The 16,738-nt window shown below is 49.5% G+C and overlaps 1 protein-coding gene across 4 annotated transcripts in view; it reads left to right on the top strand.

The window, feature by feature from the left end:
- Positions 1–16,738, top strand: part of HNRNPUL1 (heterogeneous nuclear ribonucleoprotein U like 1) — a 36,887-nt gene that overhangs the window by 4,924 nt on the left and 15,225 nt on the right. For 2 of the 4 annotated variants that reach the window (XM_035023291.1, XM_035023295.1), the window contains exons 2-9: positions 1,060–1,182; positions 3,180–3,333; positions 5,101–5,174; positions 6,637–6,776; positions 8,662–8,761; positions 10,497–10,609; positions 15,211–15,477; positions 16,522–16,644. In XM_035023291.1, the coding sequence (XP_034879182.1) occupies positions 1,060–1,182; positions 3,180–3,333; positions 5,101–5,174; positions 6,637–6,776; positions 8,662–8,761; positions 10,497–10,609; positions 15,211–15,477; positions 16,522–16,644 (1,094 nt within the window). Of the gene's footprint in view, positions 1–196; positions 738–1,021; positions 1,183–3,179; positions 3,334–5,100; positions 5,175–6,636; positions 6,777–8,661; positions 8,762–10,496; positions 10,610–15,210; positions 15,478–16,521; positions 16,645–16,738 lie in introns of those variants that run through there. The other 2 variants (XM_035023294.1, XM_035023292.1) reach the window with 2 other exon arrangements.

The following is a 16,738-nucleotide window of genomic DNA, read 5'->3' as shown; positions in this document are numbered from 1 at the left end:
TTCAGCTGTGTTGGATACCCTTTATCTTTTTTTTTTTTTTTTAAGATTTTATTTATTTATTTATTAGAGAGAGCACAAGCAGGGGGAGCGGCAGGCAGAGGGAGAAGCAAAGCAGGCTCCCTGCTGAGCAAGGAGCCCGATGCCTGGGACTCAATCCCAGGACCCTGGGATCATGACCTGAGCTGAAGGCAGGCGTTTAACCAACTGAGCCACCGAGGCACCCATGGATACCTTTATCTTTGCAGCTATTGGGGGGTGGAAGAGCTTCGTAAAGAGGGTTGACTGTGCAGATGGGAGTGAATTGGGCCAGGCAGAGGACTGATTTGTGCCCTAAAGCCAACTCCTTACGCATTACACCATGTCAGAGGACAGCCAGACTGGTGGATTTTAAACTGCTGCATGGAGTCCCAGGTGTCTGTAGAGTTGCCCCAGCCCTGGAGTCGGGACTTTGGGGGTAAGGTCAAGCTGGATACCTTCTCTGATCCTCCTGTCTCCTCACTTTAACCAGAGCAGTTGTACCTCAGTTGGTTTTATTTGTTGGGATTCTGTACAACCCAGTCACAGATGCATCACCCGCCAGCCATTTGAGGGATGAGAGGGCATGTCCTCAGGCAGCTGGGGCCACTGACTGCCCAGATAGGTTTCCGTCTGAAGGTGTTGTCCCACCTTTTAGCCTTTGGCAGACTGTTTCCAGTGGGGATGACATCGTGTAGCACCAGAAAGCCACCTCCGGTCCTAAGAAGCACCCTTCTTTTTTTTTTTTTTTTTTTTTATTTTTGTTAAAGATTTTATTTATTTATTTATTTGTCAGAGAGAAAGAGAGAGAGAGAGAACGAGCAAGGGGGAGGTGCAGAGGGAGAAGCCGGCCCCCTGCTGAGCAAGGAGCCCGATGTGGGACTCGATCCCAGGACCCTGGGATCATGACCTGAGCCAAAGGCAGATGCTTAACCAACTAAGCCACCCAAGCGTCCCTGGAGTCATCATTTACTCCTGCTCTCTCATACCCCAAAGTATATCTAGGAAGAAGCACCCTTCTAACTGGCCGTCTTTTGTTTTAAGATGTCATGGACAATATTACCAGGCAAAACCAATTCTATGAGAGCCCGGTCATCAAGCAAGAGAACGAGTCTGGCTACGAGAGGAGACCGCTGGAAATGGAGCAGCAGCAGGCCTATCGCCCAGGTGGGAACGTGCGCGTTGCACATCTCTTGAGGGAAGCAGAATCTGTACGTGGCCCGTGCCCTCTGCCTAAAGCCTGTCTTCCTCTTGGGCAGTCCATTTGGCAGTCACTCTCGCAAGGTTCTTCTGAAGGAGAGAATTTAATCCTGCTCCCAGGTGTTGAGAGAGGGCAGTCTTCATGGTATCTGTTTTCAGATGTTAGTACCAACACCCTGGAGAGTTTAGACTCAGAGGCCAGTACTTGAGTCTTATTTAAAATCTTAGAATGTGGAATCCAGCAAGGACCTTCTGAATGTAGTCCAGTTGTTCCCATGTTCTGAAGAATATTGTTCTAGGAGATATCATTAGGGACTTCCCAGGAAAGGGTTCCCTGGCCAAAATATATCTGGAAAATGCAGCATGTGCTATCCCACCCCTGGGAGAATCACTGTACTCAGAGCATTAAAGGCCCTGAGAAGTCCTGGACTGAAAAAAACCCTGTGTCATATTATTTAAACCCAGGGTTTCCCAAGTATGTCTTTGTAGAACAAAGTTCCCTGTAGTGTCAGTTTGGGAACACCAGATGTAACTCCGCTCTTGCCTCCCATTTTATAGACTGGGGAGGTGGCTTGTCTGATGGCAGAGCTGGGGTTAGAACCTGGGAAACCGGTGCCTGGGCCACTGCTATTGGTTAATGAGCATTCCCAACCATTTGCGTCCTATTATTTGGAAAGCAAGGTCCCATTGTTGAGTAATGACAGAGCCAGGACTGCCTCCCAGTCTTGTGTTCCTTTCACTGTGTTGTGGCCCTGGTGCCTTTTCTTAGTAAATCTAGTTGATTGTATCTAATTCCCATCTTGGTTCATCCACAAAGTGAAATCCTCAGGATTTTAATTTTAATGTAGGTTAAACTGTAGATTTGTGTCAGGCTCTGTGAGACTTGTGGGATCATTTGGCCCAAGGAGAGTATTTTCTGTGTGTTACCAACAGACACTTATCAGGGCCTCCTGTGAGCGCAGCTCTGTGCTGGGACCACGGACGCTCTCTTCAGATGGGTGAGCGCAGTCCCTGCCCTGGAGGCCCAGGAGCCTTCTCTGTATGTGCCAGAGCTAGGGAGTGATCCAAGGTGGTCTTGGGTTGAGTGCTGAAGTGAGGAGATGGGAGTGATCCACAGCATCAGGCATAGATTCTGGTTCCAGTTTGCTCTTGATTAGGTTCTTAGATTCTTGGTTCTGATTCTTGAGGTCTGCCTGAGACTGGGCCTTTCCTGTGGTTTACAGCATGTTATCCCATCCTGACTTTCTATTTGTGGTGTGACTTATTAAGGCCGTCACACCTATAGGCTGGCCTGAGTGCAGACCCCCCACCCACCTCCCACTTCTGCAGTGATTCTGGGCTTTGTGGTAGAGTGATTGAAGCCAGTGGTCTTTGCTGTGGGACCACAATGTCCTGTTGAATTGACACCCACCCCCCCAGCCACCAGACTAAAGAAGCTTTGTAAGAACTGAGTTGGGAGAGATTCTCTGGGAGGAGAAATTGGAGAATGTCGGATCATGGGATCTCAGTTTAAAGGGATCTTAGAAATTTTCTAGGGCTCTCTCCTGCTTGGTGTGGGCCCAGGTAGCTGCCAGCTTTCATGGGGCCTTTGGCAAAGTAGCCAAAGGCAGCCATTCTACCTTTGGGTGGGCCTTTAAGAGAGCTTGCCTTTATTCAGTACTGAAGTCCCCTCTTCCTCCCCCTGAAGCCTGAGAGTGATTTGACTGACATCTGTCACCTCATCAACTGCCAGCGCTGATGGGCCTGGCTGGCCATCTCCGGCCCCCCTTTACCCTGGCCCTATTCTCCAGTACGGCCTTCTTGGCTCCCTTGGCAGGCTTCCATTGAACCCAGCAAGCTGCCTGTGCCCAGCCCATCATCACTGTAGTCAGGACCCTGCCAACATCTCCTGAGGTAAAAGGGACCAGAAAAGTGATAACTAGGGAGTTTCCAAGTGTCTTGACTGTCTGGATTTGTCCTGACAGAAGTGAAGACAGAGATGAAGCAAGAAGCACCCGCCAGCTTCCTCCCGCCCGAAGCATCTCAACTCAAGCCAGACAGACAGCAGTTCCAGAGTCGCAAGAGGCCTTATGAAGAAAACCGGGGACGGGGATACTTCGAGCACCGAGAAGATAGGAGGTGGGTGTGTGAGGCCATAGTCCCCCCCTTTCCCAGTAGGTTTCTGTGTCCGTAGCCTGGTGCCCGCTGGGACCTTTGGACTAACAAAGGGGGCAGGGCTCTCCCTGCCCTTACACACTCGCTCAGCCCTCCCTGCACTCACTGCCAGATTCAGCTTTGCTAAACTTTTACTCCTTCCCTCAGCTCCTCCCTTCTCATTACCTTCAGGATAAAGTCCAAACACTTTGCTTTTCGCATGTGAGGTGCCAACCTGCCTTTTCAGTCCTTTGCCTCACAGCCCTGTTGTCCTGTATGGTGTCCTTTTCTTCGTGGCTGCTTAATATGCCTTGATGGAAAGATTTATTTCCTGACTCTTCCCCCAAACACACCCTCCCGTCTGTCTCCTCGTTTATTCATCGTCACACTCATGCTCCTTTCACAAGGTGCTTGCCCTTGGGCTGGACACTGGGGACATGGATGATTTGGACAGTGGGTTTTGCCCTCTTTTGGTCCCAGTGTAGGGCCTGAGATAGACACACAAGTACGCCACAACCTAGTGGGGCCAGTAGGCAGGATGCGTGTGAGTGTCAGGAGATTTAGAGGAGGGAGTGGCCTCTCTACCCTGGGCATTTTCCTTTCCTGACAAGCCCTCTCCAACCCTCTGCTCAGCCCCAATCCTACCCTCCCCTCCTTCAGCTTCTGGGTGAAGAGTTTTCTGATCACAAACTAGGAATGACCATTCCTTCTCTACTCATCTAGACTAGTTGTCTGACACATTTTATTTCCTACTTGGTGGACTCCATCCTCTCATGGCTTGTGACTCTGAGACAGGGCCTGGGTCTCTTGGCTGTGACTAAAGGTACGATGTGGAACCACCTCTTAGGAGTTTCTCCCAGTGCCTCCTGCAGAGCAGAGGCCTAAGCTGCCTGCCTGTGGAGAGCAAAGGAGGAATACTTGCTCCAACTTGAGGTTGGCAGGGAAAGCTTTCTAGGATAGACTTCCTGTGTGATGCGCTCCTTCCTTGTACAGGTCTCTGTGCTGGCCCTGGACTGGCAGGGCTGGAAGGGCACTCACCAGAGGGAAGCCTCCCAGATGGGCCTCGGCTACTTGATCCAGGCACACGGTGGACAAGGGCCCAGTGTCCCAGGCAGGACCCTGCACGTTGGGCCCCATTCTTCTACGTTTCTCCTTTATTCCTATAAGTGGAAACCAGCAGTATTTTAACATTAGTCCCATTTTGGTGTTTTGGTAGGAGATGAGTCTCATTCATAATTTAGGACACTTGACCGAAAGAGACTGAAAAAAAAATGGGTCATTTCAAACACTTGCGGATATAGAGTCTTAGGAAGATGTGGACAGATTGTGATGACTGGGGTTGATCTGAGCCCTTGCATAGTCCCCTTTCTGGCCCAGTCCCTGCTGGACTACTGTATCCTCCCATTGGTAACAGAGGCCAGTATGGAGGCAGCTCTCACCATGCACAGGGCGTGGCTTAGAATCTTGGGGTGTGAGGGGAGTCATCTTTGAACAAGCCAGCTAAATGATTCTGCTGGCCCTCTTGAGCAGAGGGCACCTTCTCTAGTCCCTGTCCCCACTCTAGGAGCTAACAGTCATTGCTCTCATGGCAAGGGTGTAGGGTGGCCGAGTGCTTTTGCTAAGCTCTGTGGGAAGAAACTGAAATCCAGGAAGCAATCTGGAGGCCACTTGTCAATTCCAGCAGAACCTTCATTTCCCTTCCTTTGTGCTCATCCAACTGTTCTCATGGGACTTAACCCTTTTTCTTGACAGGGGCCGCTCTCCTCAACCTCCCGCTGAAGAGGACGAAGATGACTTTGATGACACCCTTGTTGCCATCGACACATGTGAGTCCTTGGGGTGCCTATCTGATTCTACTTTGTAGTCAGTACTGGGAAACTGGGATGTGAGAAACTGGGCTCTGGAGCGAGGGTACTGGTTCAGAGGCTGAAGATCTCCCAGCTCTACCTGGGATCCTGGGCAGGTCGTTTTTCTTCTTTCACCTTCTCTTCAGGGAGGTATAACCCTGCCCTGATACCTTAGAGAACTTTCAGTAACACTCCTCAGAATGGGTACGAGGGCAATTTGGAAAACCCCGAACACCCAGGGGGTTGTCAGCTACCCAAGAAGGGAACCTGAGTGCAGCTGGGGAAACTTAACTCTTTGATGACCAGTCCCCCAGTTTCCATCTACTACTCACATTCCTGGTGAAACTAATGCCACCTTGTCCTCAGAGGCATTAGCCTGGCCCGCCCTGCTCTCCGTCCTCCAGTTTCTTTCCACTGGATAAGTGGCTTCCCCTTGACTATGCATCTGAACCCTAGGGGTAGTGGTGATAAGAGATCCTGCCTCTCCTCAGACAGGATCTCAGCGGTAGAACCTGGGAACCTGACTTTAAATGAAGCCAGATCGTGTCTGAGAACACTGTACTTTTCAACAGAGCCAAAACTTAACAACAATTTGTGTATTTTTTTGCATAGCTCACATTTATAGAGCAGTGGCTTTGTACTTTGGAAGAGAGAAAGACACCTCGTACACAGTCCCTTCTATCATAGGATCTCAAAGCCCATATACCCAGAGTAAAGCTAAACTTTTTTTAAGTATAGGGTGGCAGTGGTCAGTGAAGTGGTGGCCGATCAAATGCCAAATGTACAGACCACAACTCTCAGCCTTTACAGAAAAGATGGGGTGGTCAGGAAAGACTTTCTTGGAGGCCTGACGGGCCCTTTGAAGAGTGGGAAGAGTCGGAGCTCCAGCAGGAGAGTCCAAGACCCACAGAAGAGGTGGGAGCCTGTGGTGCACCTGGACAGTGGTGCCTGGTGGCAAGTGTGGGTCTGGGTCAGATGTTTGTGCAGCTCTTGACAGCAGGAGTCTGGCTCCCAAACCGATAGACTTAGCATGTAAAGGCTAATCCCAGAGCCATACACCCTAACCATTTCCCTGTGCTAAGTCCCTTGAACATGATGAGATACGGACCCTTTCCCTATCACATGTACCTTCCCGGAAAGTGCATTTGTGTACAATTTCTGGGGGCTCCTCCGACCGCCATCCTTGGACCGCAGCCACGTGGAGAGCCCAGTTCCTTTGTGTGATGGCTGCTTTTCCTGTGCCGGCGAGTTTGCAGTAGTCCGGAGCCTTGCTACCGAGTGGGAGAACGGCTAGCTGGTGTGCTGGTTTCTCAGGACCCTGCCCACACGATGTGTCTGCTTGCGTACTCCTGGTTAACGCTCTTGGAGGACTTTCTTTGCCTGTGCCTCTCCCTCTCTTGATCTTCAAGATATCAGCTAATTCCCAGCTTTTTCCTCACAGATAACTGCGATCTCCACTTCAAGGTGGCCCGAGACCGGAGCAGTGGCTACCCTCTCACGATTGAGGGCTTTGCCTACCTGTGGTCAGGAGCCCGTGCCAGCTATGGAGTCAGAAGGGGCCGTGTGTGCTTTGAGATGAAGGTGAGTGGGAGCAACTGAGGGGTTAGGAACGGAAAGCAGGTCCATCCTTTGGCATGAGCCATTCATCAGCTACTGGGTCAGAGCCACGACTGTAAAAGAGACTGAGCATAGACTGTGTGTGTCCAAGCAAAAAAAGCACGATGGACTCGAGAACCATGTCGTTGCTGAACGCCCTATTGGGAAAGCAAGCCAACCGTACAGTGCCTCATCAAGCTGATTTTTCCTTGGTGGGATTTTTAAAAATTTTTCCCTTCAGTGAGATTTGACCCAGGTATCATACAGCCAACCTCGCTAGGGATAACATGTTTGTAGAACTGGGAAAAGGATTTGTTTGGAAGAAAAATGAGCTAGAAAGAATGGAAGTGGACCCTGCCAGTTAAAGAGAGGCCAGAAGGAGAGCTGGGCAAAGAGCCACCAGGCCGTCCTCTACCATTGTCTCCCCACGGTTCGTGTCAGGTTATGTTTAGAAAAATGGCACAGTCTCGTGTTGAGCGAAAATTCGGATAGCACAGAAGAGTGTAGGGTAAAAAAAGCAGAAATTAGACTCAGATCCTCCTAGTCCCCATTCTACTCTCCAGAAATAACAATGTTAACAGTTTCTTGCGTGTTCCTTGTAAATCCAAACTTATTTATGACCGCTAGTATTTACAGAACTGTTTGCATGCACTAGATAACAGTGCCGGGCTCTTTACATGGACATCTCCGTTAATCCCCACTGTACCATCGTGAAATAGGCACTACGCTCCTCGTTTTTTAGAGGGGCAAGCTGACCAAGGATTATCATTTTTGATTGACTAAGTCTGTCGTTTTTGAGTTGCACATTGTTTTGTGTGCCACTCAGAGAAACACTGTCAATTAAACCTCCAGAGTGCTTTCTTACCACATCAGTTGTAAGATCTACCCTGATTGGGACACATCAAAATGTGGAAATGTGCATCCAAAAGTCAACAGAATAGGTTAACTTTACAGAAGCCACCAACTAATACAGATAGGTAGGGTTGTTAGGCAGTCTAACCTGTAAGGTAAGTCAGAAGGCGCGGTTCATTCTTTCTGCTTTTTGTACTTAGTACCGTGTCTTGGATGACAGGTTCCGTCCCTGTACCTCAGCCATGCTTCGCTCTCTGGCTGCTTCATCTATTCTGTGGCATGGATGTGCCGTAACGTGGCAGTGCCTTATTTTTTAATTTTATTTTTGGCAGTGCCCTACTGATGGTTTGTGGGGGGAGGGGGAGTTGTTTTTAATATAAACAGTGTCACACTGAATATCCTTGTGCGTGTGTCGTGTGGTCACGCGTACACCTATGGGTGCATCTGTAAACTGGAAGTTGAATTGCTGGGTTATAGAGCATATGCATTTGCAGTTTTGATAGAGGTTGCTAAATTGCCTGCCAAAGACATGGTGCCAATTTATCCTTCTACGCTAAGTAGGAAAGTCCCCATTTCCCTTGCAGCATGTTAAAATTGAAAAATAACTGTATGGAGTGCCTGGGAGGCTCAGTTGATTAAGAATCTGCCTTCAGCTCAGGTCATGATTCCAGGGTCCTGGGATCAAGCCCCGCGTCGGGCTTCCTGCTCAGAGGGGAGCCTGCTTCTCTCTCTCCCTCTGCCCCTCCCCCTGCTTGTGCTCTCTTTCTCTGTCAAAAAAATAAATAAATTTTTTTTTTTTTAAAACAACTACATTTTGAAGTGCCTGTCTCTGTGGCGCTGTACTTCCTGAGCCCCTCAGAGTTCCTGGGTTCAGTGCCACAGGCCCTTCTGAGCGGCTTTTCCCCAGCAACAAGAGCCACTGCTGATTTTTAATACCTGCGTGCTGCCCTCTTGTATTGCCTTGTAATCTGCAAGCCTCCGAGCATCAGTTCTGAGCCCTCTTATTCTTTGTCCCCAGATCAATGAGGAAATCTCTGTGAAGCACCTTCCTTCCACAGAGCCCGACCCGCACGTCGTCCGTATCGGCTGGTCCCTGGACTCCTGCAGCACGCAGCTGGGTAAGGGGAGGGCAGCCTAGCAGTCCAGATACTAGAGCAGCTGCCTCTGTCCCTGGATTCTCAAGCTTCCTAAACTTCTCTTCCCAGCATGGGACTCAGAACACAGCTAGCCCAGGGTGGGACACCTCCTGCCTGTCTTCAGGTGTACAGGATTCAACTGGAAGGACCACAGTCATCTTAACTTTTCTATGAGAAATTGATTCTTTATCTTTTAGGAGAGGGTCCACAGTTCTCTTTAGAAGGCTGATCCCTTTCTTTAAAAAGATCTGTTGTCTTCTGTCCTCAAACCATGCTGAAAATAAGTTCCTCAAGTCCCATTCAGTTCTGTCTGGGGTTTTCTGTCCAGAGCCAAACCCAGAGTAGAAGGGGAAGCAGAGAGCAGGGGGTTGGTTGGCAGAGAGAGGGGCTGCCCATTGAGAGGGTTTGAATGTTCAACGGGCCTCAAGTGACATCCGGCCCCAGGTGACTGATTTCGATGACCCATGCAGAGACCTTTTGCTTTGGTCATACAAACATTCTGATTATGAGAATGTGTACTCTTTATAACAGTTCAGGCCGTACGGAGAGGGGGAAATGAAAATCCTCCCAAACTTGCGAGATAACCAGTGTTAACATTTTTATCTGCAGTCTTCTGGACAGTTCTTTTGTTCTTTGTATATCTCAAACTGGGTCACACTATGGTACTATCTTGTAGCCTGGTTTTTTTTCTCTACTTAATAGATGCTGGGCGTATTTTTGTAAGTAAGTAGAGCTGTTTGACCACTGCACAATTTTCCATTTTGTAGTAGTGTCACTTACAAGTAAGTGTTCTGTGGATCATGTAAGTTGATTGCAATTTTTTGCAGTTAAACTCTTGAGCTATCCTTGTGTGTAATGATCTGACTGTTCACTTAAGACTGACCCTTAAAAGTAGAAATGTTAAGTCAGGAGTGTACAGTTCCATTTAGATAGATATTCACACTTTTTATTTCAGATGCCTATGTCCTCTCGATTTCTCTCTGTCTGAGTTTTTGGGTGTAAATGGTGGGTAGTTGATACAGGTAAAGGTTCAAAGCCCAGAGTGGTCAGATGTCCGGGGCGAGCAGCTGGTATGTAGAAGCATTGGGCCTGGAATTCATGCCTGTCAGCGCCTGCATTTCTGGCAGGATGCTCCTTGGGTTCCTGGCCAAGGATCTCCATACACCCTGGGTGTCAGGCAGGGCCCTCAGGATCTCACTCCTCCTCCCATTGCTTCAGCCCCCAGTTCTGTAGCCTGAGCAAATCCAGTGCCTTCCCTAGCGTGTAAACCTCACAGTCTCCAGAAGCAGAACCCAGGCCCTTGCCTGATTTCTGCCCAGAACCCACTGGCACAAAAAAATGGATGTCATTAGTAGACTCAACTGTATGTTGAGTGTCACGAGGAAGGTTGCGCCTCTGCATGCAGTCCGCCTTCATCCTAGCTCCTCTTTCCCCTCCTCCCTCTCTTTCCAGATTCTCCCTCTGTTTGTGCAGTGGTTCAGGTCGGCTCCCATCCCCAGACTTCATACCTAAACCCACCAAGCCCCCCCTAGAATTCTGCATAATGAGGGGCTTCCTTTCAGCAGGACCTTCCTCACCTCCTCCCCTCACCCCAAAAGCATCTGATTAGTAAAACGAGTAAAGAAACTAATTTTTTTTCTTTAAAAGTATGTGGCAGCCATAAAGGCTGTTGGGACCATGGTGGGCTTAACCAGTCGTTGACTGTTTCTTCCATCAGGCGAAGAGCCTTTCTCCTATGGCTACGGAGGCACTGGGAAGAAGTCCACCAACAGCCGGTTTGAGAATTATGGAGACAAGTTTGCAGAGAATGACGTGATTGGCTGCTTTGCGGTGAGTGCCAGCAGCCTGTGGGAGTTGGCAGAACCAAACGTTGGTCCTGTCAGCTGGACCTGCAGGCTTCTTTCTCAGAATACCTCTGTCCATCGTCCGCCCCATCCAGCAGCTCTTGCTATAGCTCTTTGCCTCTCTTTACCAGACGGGAATGTTGGCTCTCGTTTTGGGCAAGATTCTGCCATTCTACCCTCTTTGGTCTTTCGTGCGAAGCTGTCACACGGCACCTTGGAGAGGTTTGGGGATGTCAGGTGTGTGCAGCCTTCCTCCAGTCCTAGATACCAGAGGGACATTTTCTAAACACACCCAGGAATTTCTTTTCTCTTCGCTGTGGAATAGCCTGTCTGCTCACAAAGGCAGTGCTGTTGGCGCTTGGCCCGCTGTGGCATCCCCTCATCCCAAAACCTCTCCCTTCCTTCACATCATACTGCTTGAGCCAGGCTTCCTACAGTGCACAGTCTTCTAGAAGTGTGGGGATGGATGCAAAACAGAACAAGATAGAGGGTGGCGGTCCTGCGGTCCAACTTGAGTCCCTGAGAACCGTGACTGACACTTGACAATGCTGTACACGGGACCATGGCTGCAGCTCTGGGGCCAGACTCTGTGGACCCAGCTCCTGCTCGTCCGCTCACAGCCCTGGACAGCCCCCCTCCCTGTATTTCAGCTTGCTCTCAATGGGAGTCACTGAGTTGGGTGTAGGGCCATTAAGCCAGTCCATTAGAACACTTCTACCAATGCCTGGAGCATAGTAAGTGCTCAGTAAATACTACTTAACGCCGTTATCAGTAGGAGCTCTAGATGTAAAGTGTGTCACGAGACCTCAGGCAGGGTGGCTTCCCCGGGTGCTTCCTCTTGGTCTTCTTCTCCTCCCTCCCTCTTATTTGTACCCGTGTACTCTTTTTTTTTCTCCCCTTCACTCTCACTGGAAGATGATTTCAAACTCAAAAGCCCTAAGAAATCTCAGTCTTGCCCAGATTCTAACATTTGCCAATTTGCTTTCACCATTTCTCAAACACAGAGTATCTGTGTCTGATTCCTATCTGGTCCACTGGAGAGTAGGGTGCCTACATCATGTCTTTAGTTTTTAGTCTTCAGCCTGCATTTCCTAAGAATAAAGATGCTGTCTTAACCACAGTACAGTTATCGAATTTAACATTGATATAATGTTATTATCTCCTCCACAGTCCACATTTAAATTTTGTCAGTTGTCCCAGCAGTTTCCTTTACAGCAATTGTGTTCCTGGTCCAGGATCCAGTCCAGGATCATGGATTGCGTTCTCTTGTCAGGGCTCTTTAGTGTGAAACAGTTTCCCAGTGTTCATTTTGTCTTTCGTGACCTCATTATCTTTTTAATAAAAAACATGTTTTCTTAACCAAAAATTCACCACGTTTATGCTCTACAAACTGCTCTAAACCTTGCATTTTTTTTCCCCCATTTAACAATCTTGGCTGTCTTTCCTTCACACAGATAATACAGATCTAGCTCAGTTAAAAACATTTTTGAATAGTTAATGAATTTATGTGGTTTCCAAAGATACTAAGAGAGAGATGTCAGAAGATAACGCAGTGTAAAGTCTCCTGGAGACCTTCCCCGTCCCCACATTGTTCACATATGCCCTCCCCACACGGGAACCCCCAGTCTTCGGGATTTCTTTATCCAAATACAAGAAAGATGATTGTCATTTTTCTTCTCTTAACACAAAAGGTAGCACAGTATTTCACATGGTTTGTTTGTTTTTAAGATTTTATTTATTTGACACAGAGAGACACAGTGAGAGAGGGAACACAAGCAGGGGGAGCGGGAGAGGGAGAAGCAGGCTTCCCGCCGAGCGAGGAGCCCGACGTGGGGCCCGATCCCAGGACCCCGGGATCATGACCTGAGCCGAAGGCAGACGCTTAACGACTGAACCACCCAGGCGCCCCTTCACATTGGTTTTTACTTAATTATTTATCTTAGAGATTTTTTCTGTTGCTACGTAGGAGATTTTGTTCTTCCACATGGTTTGCAGTCGTTGTGTGTACCTACCATATTCACATCATCAGTTCTCCGTTAGTGGACATTTGCTTAGTTTCTCCCCTTTTTATTTGGTGGCTGCCTCGTATTTTGATGCAGCCATCAGTTTACTCTGTGTTAATTTAGCCGGTCTCCTGTTGGGGGCCCGGGAAGCTTTCTGCTGGGGTAGTCGATGCTGCAGTGACACCTTGTCCTTTTCCCACGTACCACAGTCTCTTGGGGATCTTTCTGTGTTTCCACACTTGGATCTCCTCTGTCCTGTGGCATCTCCTGCTTCCCCATTGGAGCACAGTGGGCAGTGCTGGGCTGAGGGACTGGCACATCCATCTTTGCATTCTTGTGGGGAGCCACCTGTAGTGTTGATTCCTGGAAGTGTAATTCCTGGGTCAGAGGTTTATTCTTACATTTCGATCGCCGCCACCAAGACCGCACTCCAGAGAGGCTGCGGCAGTTTAACATGTCCTCAGTGTATGGCAGCATCCCCCAGACTCTGTCCTGTCCAAGCGTGAGGCTCTGAGCGTGCGCCAGTGTGGAACTGTCGGCCTTGACTCCTGCTGCAACTATACTTTCAGTCGGGGCACCTCTGCTTCTCTTTTTAAGGTGCCATGCGCAGTTTCTTTGTTTCAAAGGGTGCCATAACTTTTTAAAAGGCTTGGGGTGACAGGTTAGAGGAGGTGTGGAAACCAATGACCTGAGGGAAGCCAGGGGGAGCCCGTTTGTGTTAGATCTCGAGTTCTCAACAGTCACAAAACAGAGGACACAATGCCTTGCCAGGCAGCGAGAACAGTAGAACCCATTTCAGCAGACCGTAAAGAGTGTTGTACTTGGAGCCTTAGGGACGACCGAGGAGGTGTGAGCGATGAGGCCGTAAAACCGGTGGGCTCTGAGTAACACCGGGCATGATGACTTTGAGGTTTGAGGCCCTGGACCGGCACCAGGGTGTTTTAGCAGGAGTAATAGGGCCACACTTGCCTCTTGGACAGATGGCCCCATGGGTGGTGGATTTGTCAGTTGAGGGTGCTGGTTTCTGTACAATGTGGTAAGTTCCCCGAGTGAAGCTGGTGGCCATGAGGAAGACTGACCCCCGGGATGCTCATCTCCATGTGGAGCAAAGGTGACCTGGGCCACTCTTGCTCAGGTGGGAAGATATGGCAGGGATCCTGCTGCAGGGAGTGGGCAGGATTCACTCTGGCAGATGTTTGTGTGTCTGCCGTGCATGATCTTGATCTCTGTGGGCACTTAGAGATGAACAGATAAGGACCGTATAGAGCTGTGTCCTGTGAGCACTGAGGACAGTGGTGAGGAAGCCATTTAGGGAAAGGGGCTCTCATTCCTTCTTAAAGGACAAGTTCCAAGGTGGTCTCCCCGTTCAAGAGGGAAAGAATACCAGGTCTTGTACTTTTATATCAGGAACCTGACCTTGTGCTTTGCTTTAGCTGCCATCTGATCTCAAGTTTTGAATCTCCCTTAAATGTAAACCTTTACCCTGCACCCAGAGTGATCTTCCTAAAATGGCTTTGAGCAGGCCACTGCCCTGCTCGAAATAAGTCAGGGGCTGTGCTCTGCCATCAGCGTGGAGTCCAAACTCCTGAGGTGACAGAGAGCCTCTCACAATGCTGAGGTCAGAGACCATGTCTCCCCACAGTGCCTGGCATCTCAGACTCATTGGTCCCACTAACCCACTTAGTCCTCTTTGCAGCATAGAATCTTGTCATGCCCCCCCCGCCTTGTTTGATAAGGAAACTGTAGATGAAACCCCAAGGTCACACAGTTAGTAAATAGCAGAGCTGAAGCAGTCTGCCTTCCCAGTCTTAACCACTACGCTCCAGCTGCTCCGTAAGAACTCTTCGGTTGTTGAATGAACAAATACGCCTGACTCTCCCACTGCACCTGAAGTTACTTCTCCCTCATCTTTTCTGCTTCAGCCAGGCTGACCCTTTGTTCTCTCACCATCGGATTTATACACAAACAACACTTCTCTGTAGGATTGTCTCCTCCCACCGCAGACTTGGCTCATTTCCATGTATTATTCAGGACTTGGCTTACAGGTCCCCTCCTCAGAGAATCTTGCTCCTGGGTAGGTGCTCTTACCAAATTAGGATAGTGTCCTTGTCTGATTCCCCACCAGGCCCTGAGCCCTGTCAGGCCCGGATCACCAATAGGCCTATGCACCAGGAAGAGCAGGAGCTGCGGAACATGTGGTGAACAAACAAATGAAAGCATTTGTAGAGCTGGACTTGACTCAAAAGGCCCTGCTGTGGCTTTCTTTCCATCTGTTCTCTTCGCAGACTGCCCTGGCTAGGCTTGAGGACACACAGAATCAACCTTTTCCTTCACATTTGTCCCAGGCTAGGCACAAGACTTGGAGCTTCCTAAAATGACATGTGTCCCATCCCCCAGCTTTGGCGTTTGGGGGCAAGGAGGGCTTTGGCCGCACCTTCTCCGCTGTTTCCTGGTGCCGCCTCATGTATCTGCTGGGGGAGGGAGGCTGTCTTTTCCACTCCCTGCATCTCCTTCCTCCCAGCTTTGGCTCCTGATGCCTGACGCTGAGTGTTGGCAATTATCTTCCTTTGGCTTTTTCTCCTAGGACTTTGAATGTGGAAATGACGTGGAACTTTCCTTCACCAAGAATGGGAAGTGGATGGGCATTGCCTTCCGAATCCAGAAGGAAGCCTTGGGTGGTCAGGCCCTCTACCCTCATGTCCTGGTGAAGAATTGTGCAGTGGAGTTCAACTTCGGGCAGCGGGCGGAGCCCTACTGTTCCGTCCTCCCAGGCTTCACCTTTATCCAGCACCTTCCCCTGAGTGAGCGGATCCGGGGCACCGTTGGACCAAAGAGCAAAGCAGAGTGTGAGGTGAGTGGGCCTGGAAGACCGAATTGGAGGCCACCTCCCCAGAGCCCTGTTGGTGCCAAGGCAGAGGGGAGACACTGCAGCTGGGTGGTGAGAGCAGCCCAGCCTCTTGGGGCGGGGGCGGTGCGCGGGAGCCTCTTCGTTCAGGCTTCCCAGGGCTGGGAGAGAGGGGGGAGGCCAGTGGGTGTGGCTTGGGCTGAAGAGGGAGGGGCTGAGGTGAGAGACCTAAATCTTGGAAAGGTTCCGGTAGGAAGTTGTCGTGTGGCTTCTTCCGCACCGCTGCTTCAGGGAGACCAAGACTGTCTAAGAACAAAAATGACAACAGATCTTGGGGGTTATTTGGCAGCAGAAGCTGTACTAGTGAGCTTTGCTCTCAAAATAATATTTTTTCAGATACGTAAGTGATTTTATGTTTATTTCTAAAAAACTAAACATGAAGATTAATTTCCCATAATTGAGATTGTAAAGTATAAGCATTTTGACATCTGCCCTTTTCACTCAACATTATTTTGTGAGCTTTATCCCACTACATGAAACCCTCTTTTTAAACTCACTTTTAATGGCCTTACAAACAAATCGTTCCCCTCTTGGTGGGCCTTTAGGTTGTATCTAGTGTTTACCAAATTCTAAATGTATTAAATAAATACCATGTTTGTCCTCGTGCGTATAGTCTGTCCCCTTCTCGGACTCCAGGAAGGTTGTACCACTTCTCGTGGCCACTATGTGCACCATTCCCAGTGCATGACCCTCTGTGGGCTTTTCCCTGTCAGAAGCCGCTTAATCCTGAACAGAAATGTAATATTCACGATAACAGCACTTGATTTTGTGCTCGCCCCATTCGAGGCCCTCTGTTTAGAGTCTGACACCCTTGGTGTCTTTGAATTCCAACAGCAACACTGTGAGGTAGATGCTGTTATTGCTTCTGTTTTCCAGAGGCAGCCATGAAGTTGAGTTACCCTTGAGGTCACCAGTGAGTGAGGGCAGTGCCAGGCCGCCATGCCACCCACTGCTACTGCTTCAGTGTCCCTCTTTGTCCCATTTTTGTAGATTCTGATGATGGTGGGCCTGCCCGCTGCCGGTAAGACCACGTGGGCCATCAAACACGCAGCCTCCAACCCCTCCAAGAAGTACAATATTCTGGGTACCAATGCCATCATGGATAAAATGCGGGTAAGGATGGTCCCTGGTCCCTCCATATCCACCCCCTTCGTCCACCAGAGTGCTGCCTGCAGCCAGGACCACCCACCCCTTCACCCTCTGCCCG

Source organism: Mirounga leonina, unplaced genomic scaffold (assembly GCF_011800145.1).
Source record: "Mirounga leonina isolate KUSES-001 unplaced genomic scaffold, KU_Mleo_1.0 Mir_177, whole genome shotgun sequence".
NCBI classification, from domain to species: domain Eukaryota; kingdom Metazoa; phylum Chordata; class Mammalia; order Carnivora; family Phocidae; genus Mirounga; species Mirounga leonina.
Note: the sequence above shows the minus strand (reverse complement) of the source record. Positions and strands in the feature narration are given on the sequence as shown.